Source organism: Austrofundulus limnaeus, unplaced genomic scaffold, assembly GCF_001266775.1.
Source record: "Austrofundulus limnaeus strain Quisiro unplaced genomic scaffold, Austrofundulus_limnaeus-1.0 Scaffold2321, whole genome shotgun sequence".
NCBI classification, from domain to species: Eukaryota; Metazoa; Chordata; class Actinopteri; order Cyprinodontiformes; family Rivulidae; genus Austrofundulus; species Austrofundulus limnaeus.
In genome coordinates, this window is record NW_013954723.1 from 4164 (window position 1) to 13975 (window position 9812).

General features: G+C 40.9%; 1 protein-coding gene across 1 annotated transcript; it reads right to left on the minus strand.

Annotated features, from left to right (window-relative positions):
- Positions 1-7944: 7944 nt before the first annotated feature.
- Positions 7945-9584, minus strand: rrs1 (ribosome biogenesis regulator 1 homolog). The gene has a single exon (XM_013999519.1). It carries the CDS (start codon positions 9549-9551, stop codon positions 8487-8489), a length of 1065 nt encoding a protein of 354 aa, XP_013854973.1. The 5' UTR covers positions 9552-9584; the 3' UTR covers positions 7945-8486.
- Positions 9585-9812: the final 228 nt, after the last annotated feature.

The window sequence follows — 9812 nt, forward strand, 5'->3', positions numbered from 1 at the left end:
CCTATAGTACAGTAAAAAAAAATTAGATTTAAGAAAAAAATTAGATTTAAGTGAATTTTTGACATGTTTGGATCTTTTGCAGAAAGGTTGTGAACAATCTTACCTGACAGATCTTTGAATTGTCTGTTTGATTCTAAACAGGTAAAATCTAAACTGTATCTGGGACAGGTAAGATATTACTTGTTCATAACCTGTTCACAGAACCCCACTATGAAAAATCTGACCTATCGTTTTAATGCATATTGGCTWGTTTTATAAAATAATAAGCAGCTGATTGTTTTTCCTCTAACTAGTCCATTGTTACGACATGATACAGTTTGAGCTGCTACAAACCGAGTCAATAAGGATTAGCCAAAGTTTCTTTTTTAATGTRGCATCTACCTTTCACATGAAGCAAAGCCTCAGGCGTTACACAAAACCCCGTCTTTTATCTCCAAACACACACTTGTGGGCATGTGCACGCACTCCCAAACGCACACTTTGCCTTTGTGTCTGCTAGACAGCAGATGGGAGCCTATTATAGAGCTGACAGAGCAGTCATCTGGCAGGCAACCCGTCACCCCCCACCCCCCCACCACCATCCACTCCTCTCTCCCCTGCCCCCTAGAAGGCAACCAACACAACGCAGCAGGGATGGGGGGCATTTAGGCGGGAGATTCAACAGCCTTGAAAAGTGTGTTAAAATTGGACCCTGATTTTTGTAAATGGGTCACTTTTTCCACTGCTGCATGTGCCAGACCCCATTAGACTGGTCAGGAGCTAGTTTGAGAAACAGACATCAAATCTTCTGGTTTATTTTATTTAAATGCTTATCGTTATTATTGTTAAAGTTTGTTTTATTAAAACTTTGTGTTTTACTATTTTGGCCATTACACGTTTGTAAATGAGATTTTTTATTCCCAACAAGCTATAATAAAGTAAATAAAAGCGTGCAAAGTCAACAACCGTTGCAGAAAGTTTCCTCGCTTTTAATCTTTGCAACACTTTTTCCTCCCAGACACCGGCCCCAAAGTGACTGGCTCCTGCAGCTTTGCAACAAAGGAATATACAACAGTGAGTGTCAAAGCAGCGAGGGAGGAGGAGGGGGGGTGTCCTCAAGGCCAAGGTTAGGTATGAGTTTGCTGTTTGTGGCCACAGGAAGGAGGTAATCTATGGCGCTGGCACAGAGCTGCTTCTGTGTTTCTGAGACAACCGGCCCAATCCCTGGTACTTTATCCTGAGTAGCACCTGATGAGTTTTTATTTTTATTAACATTGTTATAATCCTCCAGGACTAGGTGGGAACAAGTGTTCAAAGGAAAATGTACAGGAGCTTGCAGAAGCAATTTACAATCCTTAAAATGAAAACGTTTGGACTATTTTCTTTTATTTACAATCGAACAAACATGTTTCATTCATTTTGGCACTTCATTTAAAAAGTGTCTGATTTTGCTCTTCTACAAACCATTGTAAACACAGATCACCAAGCCATGTACAAATGCCGGTTAAAGCTCTGTCATGCAAAGAAGAAGCTGTGAACCACCACGGCTGGCCCAAGACAATTTGCCACCCCAGGCAAGTTTTCAGGTGGCCGTTGTGAAATTTTCTAAAACTCTCTGTCAAGTTACATACATTCACAAATTAAATATTTTTGTCTTTTATATTATTTTTTATTGTCAGAAACCAGGTTATCCAATTAAAACAGTTAATATAATTTATTTAAGTACCTCATACCTGCCAACATCTGCTGACAACACTAAGGAACACCTGTTCATGTTAAATGGATCCATGATTAGTTGTAACATTTGACTTTATCTGATAAACATATATTTTAACTGTAAAATAAAGACTGTAAAAATACAGTACGCTGTTTAGTTTTGCAAATTTTTAAAAATATATTTTAACACGGATGGAGACATTTTATTTACACACAAAYCATTCTGGGTAAATGATGACGTGGATAGGTCCTCGGTGTGAGCGAGCTATATCCACCCTGAAGGTTAATCTTGGACAATATCTGACGATCGACTCTTTTAAATGAAACCAGAGAGCGTTAACAGAGAGGAGAAGGTAGAAATGACTCAGCCTGTAACTGAAAATATGGATGGAGGACAACAGAGCTGCTTCATGGAAGAAGAACCTCAGCTTAGCCTGTTAGCCTTTGCGCTAGCGTCGACACTATATATCCTTATATGTATTAGCTCAGCGCTAGCACGACAAACTAACAAGCTAAATTGAGGTTCTTTTTCCATGAAGCAGCTCTGTTGTCCTCCATCCATATTTTCAGTTACAGGTTGAGTCATTTCTACCTTCTCCTCTCTGTCAACGCTCTCTGGTTTCATTTAAAAGAGCCAATCATCAGATATTGTCCAAGATTAACCTTCAGGGTGGATATAGCTCGCTAGCAGCCTCACACCGATGACCTAGCCATGTCATCATTTACCCAGAATGCTTTGCGTGTAAATAAAATGGCCCCGTCCGTGTAATGTATTTTTAAACTTTTTGTTTAAAAATTATAAAAACTGAACATCCTACAGTATTTTTACAGTCTTTATTTTAAACTTAAAATATATGTTTATTAAATAAAGTCTAACGTTACAACTAATCGTGGACCCCTTTAACGAGCAGCTGTGGAGTGAAGCAGTTRTAGGGTGGATCCAGGGGTATTCTCCTCCTGAAAATTTTGTAAAAGATGTACTCAAAACTCCTTTTTATACCATTTTTTTAAAGTCACCCATTTGTGGTGCCCCATAGATGGACGGCACCCTTAGCGTTTGCCTACACTACCTATGCCATGACTTAGCATAGCGACTTAGACGCAAAATTTATTTAAAAAGAACTGAGGCAAGGTGGGAAAACTGCTCTGAGGTGTAACGGATCCAAATTTGAAACTTTGTTTGGAAACTACAGACGCCACATCCTTCATATTAAAGAGGAGAGGGAACCATCCGGCCTGTTACAGTGCACAGTTCAAAAGCCTACTTCTCTGATGGTATGGGGATGCATTAGTGACTACGGTGTTCATTTATATTTTACACAACGTTCCATCATTTCTATTGGAGAGGGAGTTGTAAAAATCTGTAGACAGAGAAGGGTTTTACTTTTGTTACAATGGCTTGTCAATTCATGACGTCACAAAAATTACACAATTTTATAGCACAGTTGTTTACATTCTGCACTCTAATTTCTTAAAAGTATGCAAATATGGGCCCACAACAGGGTGGCGAGGACACATTTCAGAAGCTACCCCACTTAATCCCCCAAACCCCCCCACCCCACCCACCCCTACAAGGTGAACTCTGCTCAGCCACCCAGGATGAAGAAAAGGGCTTCTCAGTCGCCCTCGAAGGCACCGTTGTTGGCTCCCAGGCAGGCGCTCTTTTTCCGGCACTTGGACAAGATCTTGCGGAGCAAACGCAGAGATTTGTGTATCTGAGGGTGGGAGGCCATGGGCTGGGGCAAAGAGTTCTGGGGTCTCTGTACCAGGAAGGGGCTTTCACGCTCAGCCTGGCCAAAATCCAGCCTCACTCCTCCTCCTCCTGTGCCTCTCCTCCTGAGGGAGACAAAGAGGAAATAACAAACACAAAGGCCCTGTTTATTCCTTATGACCTAAATTTCACTTCCAGCAATCAAAGCCTGGAGCTACGACGGGCTGCAGTGTGTATTTACTTGGGTTTAAACACATTTTGCGACATATTTTATAAAGCAAATTGCCCATTTTTAAACAAATAATCAGACACTTTACATTTGATCTAATTGAGCAGATTGAATGTCTAATAATTGTAATTCTTATGAATAATTCAATTCATTTTCAGGAAAAAAACGCCTCATTTTTTTGCCTCTCAATTCTTTAAGAAGCGGTGATTGACTTTTTTTCTTTTGTGCATGTGTGTGTTTGTGGGGGTTTGGCAATCAGTGCGCTTTGTTATCTAATGAGAGGCAAGAGGGGCCACCTGTTCAGGGGTCTCTAGGCGGGGAAGAGTGGGATGAGGTTTAGATATGGGGGGATGTGGGGAACATCTGCCGGATGAGCGCGTGGACCTGCTGTGCAGACTTGTGTGTGTGTGTGTGTGTGTAGCGGTCATGACTGTAATTGTTGATGTGTTTACTTTCCATACCTGCTACGTTCATTGTCTCCTGCTGGGGTCCTCAGAGACAAGCTCCTTTGGAGGCCTTTGGGAGGCCGGCTGGTCTGGGAAGGAAAAACAAAAARGCCCACTTCAGTCCTGAGTTGACCTGCAGAATGTTTCTGATGCTCTCCTCTATATCTAGTACTTTTTCTTCACAATAAATCAAGATATTCAAATGTTTGAGCTTGTTATGATGGGTTAAAATTCAATTAACAGATGCAGAAGGTTTGTGTTTGTCGTCTGATGTTTATATCACCTGCGCACAACTTTATTTATTTAATTTTTTGTTTTTTTGTGAAAACTCTCCTTAAAATTAACTTTGAGAAGCTTTCACCATAGCTTGACCAGAGCGCAAATTCATTGATTTATTGCTTTAGAGATAAATAAATTTAACCCAAATTAAACTGTGCATGTTCAACTCCAAACAAAAAGAACTTCCAATAATAACTAACTTATCCCAATTTTCAAAATTCTAAATAAAGTACCTTATTTTTTGTTTTCAAATGCATAAATTTGACCTTGAAATATTAAAATTTGTAACTTTAGGTGCTATTTCAATGGAGTAAATTAGTTTTCTACACTCATAGATTAACTTCTAAGTTAGTTGATGTGCAGTGTTTGAGGAGAAACAGCAGCTCGGTCCAACATCCGTGCTGCTAACAGACCTGGCTCAGCTCCATCACACAGGAGGCGGGGAAGTAGCCCCGCTGCCCGTCCTGCAGGCGCCCGAACCACCTCTCTTCCTCGTGCTTGGACAGAACCAGGACGATGTCACCCGTGGACAGGGCCAGCTCGTCCTGCCAGTGGGGCCTGTAGCTGTGCACCACCACCATCTAAAGAACACAGAGAGAACTGCACTTTTACACAACATACAGTCACTCCTGCAGGCCTGATGTTTATTTAAAAGAATGCACAGTGCTCACTGTTCTTTGTGTTTTCAACTAGTGCCATCTCATAATATTGTATGATCTTGCTGGGTGTGTTAGAGCTCAGAGTATGTGTTGAAGATGACCATCAGCTACTACCGCATCAAATTTCTGCTCAATGTCCGTGAACCTGACAGAGGTATAATAATTTTTATGTAGCTATCTGATTAGCTGCACTGGCCATTTTGATTAGGATTCACTCCAAACGTTAATCAGCTGTAAGGGTATAACCAGTAATAATTTCTCTAAAGTTTCTTTAAAATCCATGAACTGATTCATGTAATATTTTGCTAACAGACAAACAGAGTTGATTCTGATAGTTAATGCTGAAACTAAGCAAGGGTCTCACACAATAAGTAAAGTATGTGTTGTAAATGACTCTCGGCTACAAAAACATCAAATTTGAGCTCATTGTTCATAAAAATGACTGAAAATGGTCGTTTTTGTGTTTTCAAAGGTCAGTTGGCTGTGGCAGCCATTTTGATTAGGATTGACTCCAAAAGTTAATCAGTTGTAGATGCACATCTGATGACCATTTCCTGAAAGTTTCATCAAAATCCGTTTAGCGGTTAAAGAGAAGTTTTGTTAACAGACATGAGCAAAAACATAAAAAAAGAAAAACTTACCTTTTCAGCTTCTGCTCTGTACCAACACCTCCCTGTTAACCGTTTCGAGAGGAAATGACTCAGCAGGAAAAAAAAAAAGGAGGGGGGTCATTTTGACATCTATGACTGGACATATTTAAGAATTATCACTGCAGACATGGTTCCACTCACCTTGTGGAGCCAGGACGGTGGTGAAGACTTCTAAATGTTCATTTCTGCGCGTGTAGATCTGCTGCATGGTGAAGCTTCAGCTCCTGCACCTCGTCTGAGCTGCAGCAGAATGATGATCCACTGCAGCACTGACTGCAGCTGGACCCCAGTCCTCCTCGCTGCACAGCTCACACATCCTGCAGAAAATATAGAATAAATCGTTTATTATTACTTTTTTTATTGAGCTCAGCAGTGGAATAAACTTAATGGCAGATCTAATTTTTTATGCATAAGGGGCCATCAAGGGGCCACAGTATTCATATATTAATTTACAGTATTTGCATGTTCAAACACTTCTGATGTAATGAAATGCAATTAAGAAAAGCTTGCACAGTAAATTTTCCTCACCACCTTTACATGCACTTTTACTGTACATAGATAAAATACTCTCAAACACACAGCACGTGAGAAAATCCAGCCATCATTTGTCAGATGAAAGACTTTCTGCAGGATTGTTCAAATCTTCTGAAAAAGAAAAGGAGACTTCTGTTTGATTCATGCTGGACTTTCCTATTCGACTCATTAGCGCCTCCAGTGTTCAGATATGGAACTGCATGTTATCAGTCATCAGGGAAAGGACAGATGAGTGACAGGACAGGTCTCTTTGGCCCCGCCCCTGACTCAGAGGCCCCATCGTTTCATCGACATGTGCCCCACTTTCCAACAGGAACAAAGACGTGACTGCTCAACAGATGGGGACTGAAACTTCAACCCCCCCACTGCTGTGATGTGTCAGAGATTAAAAAGCATCCATCAATCAGGAGACACTCAGCCAGAGAATCACATCTAAAGTCTGCATGCTTGCTGACTTTATCACTTTTATTTACCTAAAAATACCACGTTTTCATCAGCATAAACTGAAAACAAAGCTTTACAAACTGAGCAGGCAGTGAGTCTGTGTGGCATCTGAAAAAGGAAACAGCTTTAAATAGACGAGGCAGCGGTTTGACCTCATTATCCGAGCGTGCAAAAGTTCGAGGTCCTCGTTCAAACAGAGCCACGGTTCAAAGCCTGCTTCTTGTTGCTTTACCCTGAACACAAAGACTCAAGTCTGTGGAAGATTTCACTGCAATCTAGGAGAAAAGGATCCCATTAAAAACACACCAGAGCAGATGTTTTTAAGAATCAGAGCAGTTTGATCGGATGAAAACACAATAAAAGATGGACGAGAAGAGCTGAAAAACTGCTATCAGAGCTTTTTTAATTATTTGCATCAAGTGCAAGTCTTAAATTTTAGTTTGGGATACTTATTTTAGATTAAAGCATGGGGGAATATTATGCAATAACATCACAAACAATAACCATCTAACCACGCTCCTCACTGGACTCAAAATAAAAAAATCTGGCTCAGATCCAACAGTCTAAGCAGCACCAACATCTTCATGTCATTTTTCATGTTTATTGGACCCTGAAAACATTAACCTTATTCTTCTTGATGTGAAACAGCTCAGCTTTATGACAGGTCAAAGTTTTTTTGTTTTTTTTAGAGATTTATCATCTTAGAGAGAAAGAGGCATCATTGCTTTAAGACGCCAACGTCCTTTATGGTTGAAATGTTTTAATTTGAACATTTAGGACAATAAATTTGAGACTTGTGCTGCAAAAAGAGGCTGCAGTGCAAAATAAATAAATAAAAAATAAAAAGCAAATACTGTTAATTTAAAAAAAGATCTATTTTTGCAGTTTTGGTATCTAAAAGAGCATATTTTGTATCAACAGTTAAATTATTTAAAAAAAATTAYACTTGTCTTATAATCCTTACCATTAACTTTTATATATGATTTTTTTAAACTGATCATCGATTCTAATAGATTTTTCTCAGCTGGGAAATCCCTTCGTATATTTTTTGGTGTCCTTGTGAAGCTTGATTATTTTTATTTTTTAAACATAGAGCTTGAACTCCAGATGACATCATTTTGTTTTATTTTTTATATTTAGAATTCCTGCACAAAATTTGTGTAAATTATTGACTTTTCAGGGCATAATTGTAAAATATTTTTTTGTATTTAATAACTGTTTATAAAAGTCTGGAAATAAAAGTATTACAAACTGGGTTTAAACAGAAGAACGATGTTTAGTAAAAAGACAACATTAGTAGTTCAAATAAATTCTCAAGGTTTTATAATTTGTCATCATTTATATAAACTTTGACAATATAATCCCAAACAAGACATGTGTTTTAGAGATAAAAACACTGACACTTTTATAATTCAGGAAAATGAAGTTTGACAGGTGTTGCACACAGAAAAATATAGTCATTAAACAGCTCTTAATGATAAGCTGTCAGTAGTTTTTAAAGCTTCTCTATAAACTTCAGCAACAGAATTTTTGCTCCAAATAGTTTAACTCATAAGTTATGGAGGGAAAAAATGGCGACAGTGGACACTTTAAAACATTTAACACCTAACGACTCACATTCATAAAAATCTTATTAAAYCTGCAAATTTATGTCAAATTTTTAGTCCATTTTTTTTTTAAATTGGATAAAGACTTTGAGTTCTGTATCGATGTGAAATAAAAACAAAAAGCTGTTTTGTTCTGCATCATTAAGTGTATTTCAGTTTGTCCAGCAGAACCAGAACCCAGTCACATTCAGGGTGGTTTGAAGTCCAGCTCTGGTCCAGGTCACCTGAGTCCTCAGCGTTTCCCAGGTTTTCCCCTCCTCTTCCCCCCTCCTCCTCCTCCTGCTGCTTTTCCTCCCTTCCCACCTCCTCTTCCTGCCTTTCCTCCCTTCCCACCTCCTCCTCCAGCCCTTCCTTTGCCTCCTTTCCTTCCAGCGCCCTTCTTGCCCTTGTATTTAGCCGCGGCCTCCTCCCTGTCCTCCTGTCTCATCTGTGTGTTCACAGCCTTGGTGATGTCCAGCCTGGGTCTCTTACTGTCCAGGACCTTCAGCAGGTCCAGCTGTCGCTGCTTCTCGCTGGAGAAGTCGCCGATCAGAGGCTCGAACTTCCTCTTCTTGCCCGAGTTCTTGGGGGCTTTCTCCTTGGCCAGGCGCTCCTGGAACCTGCCGGCGGACGCTGTGGAGGTCCTGGCCACGCACACGGCTCTGGACAGCTCGTCTTTGGACTGCTGGGTCTTGGGGAGCAGGCCCACCCCGGGGATTTTGGCTTTCTGCGCCCTGGCGATGTTTCTCAGCCTGTTCAGCTCGTTCTTGGCCACTCGCTCCTTCTTGGCTTTGACGCGTTTGGCGAACTGGTCCTCGTTCGGGTCTGCGGTCTCCGGTACCTCGATCAGCCAGTCCTTCGTGTCGTCCTTGGCCCTCTTGTAGCCCCAGCGCCTCCTCCACTCCTTCGCAGTTTCATCCCAAACCAGATTAGTCTTCTTCTTCTTCTGTATGCCTTTCAATTTGGCGAACTGCTCCCACTTGGTCGGAGGTCTGGGCTTCGGTGGGGGCTTCTCCCTCGGCAGCCGGGTGGTCGGTTCCGGTAGTTTCGCGACTATCACCTCCTCAACCCGCTCCGTCTGCAGCTTCCATATTTCGTTGATGAGAAGCTGAGTGTTGTCTCGGGCTAAGCCCCGCAAGAAGTCCTCCTTCTTCTGTCCCCTGAAGTCCCGGGACTCGATTCGGTTTTTGTCACAAGCGAGCAGGTTACCGATGTCGAAGTCCAGGTCCAGTTCTTTGTGGACGGTGATACTTCGTAGTTTTTCAGCCTCTTCTTGCTCGGCTTTAGCTAACAACTCCTCCACACTGCACGCGGCCATGTTGGTGAACGTTCTCCTCCACGTGCAAAACAGGAAAAAAAGGCACTTCCGGTTCAAAGTTAGAGCGACGACGTTCCACTCCTGACCGCAAGATGGCGCTGTTGAATAAGTTTTGTCCGCGTACACATCACAACTTTTAAAACAAACAGTCGATATTATTTCTAAAAATACACACAGAAAATATGTTTGAGTAAAGTATACGAGTTAGTTTTATGTATGTGTATAAGTTTACACATACAATAGACATTTTTTTTATTTTTG

What these genes read in the sequence shown, in the direction of transcription:
- rrs1 (XM_013999519.1), bottom strand. Translation starts at nt 9,551, where the DNA reads ATGGCCGCGTGCAGTGTGGAGGAGTTGTTAGCTAAAGCCGAGCAAGAA.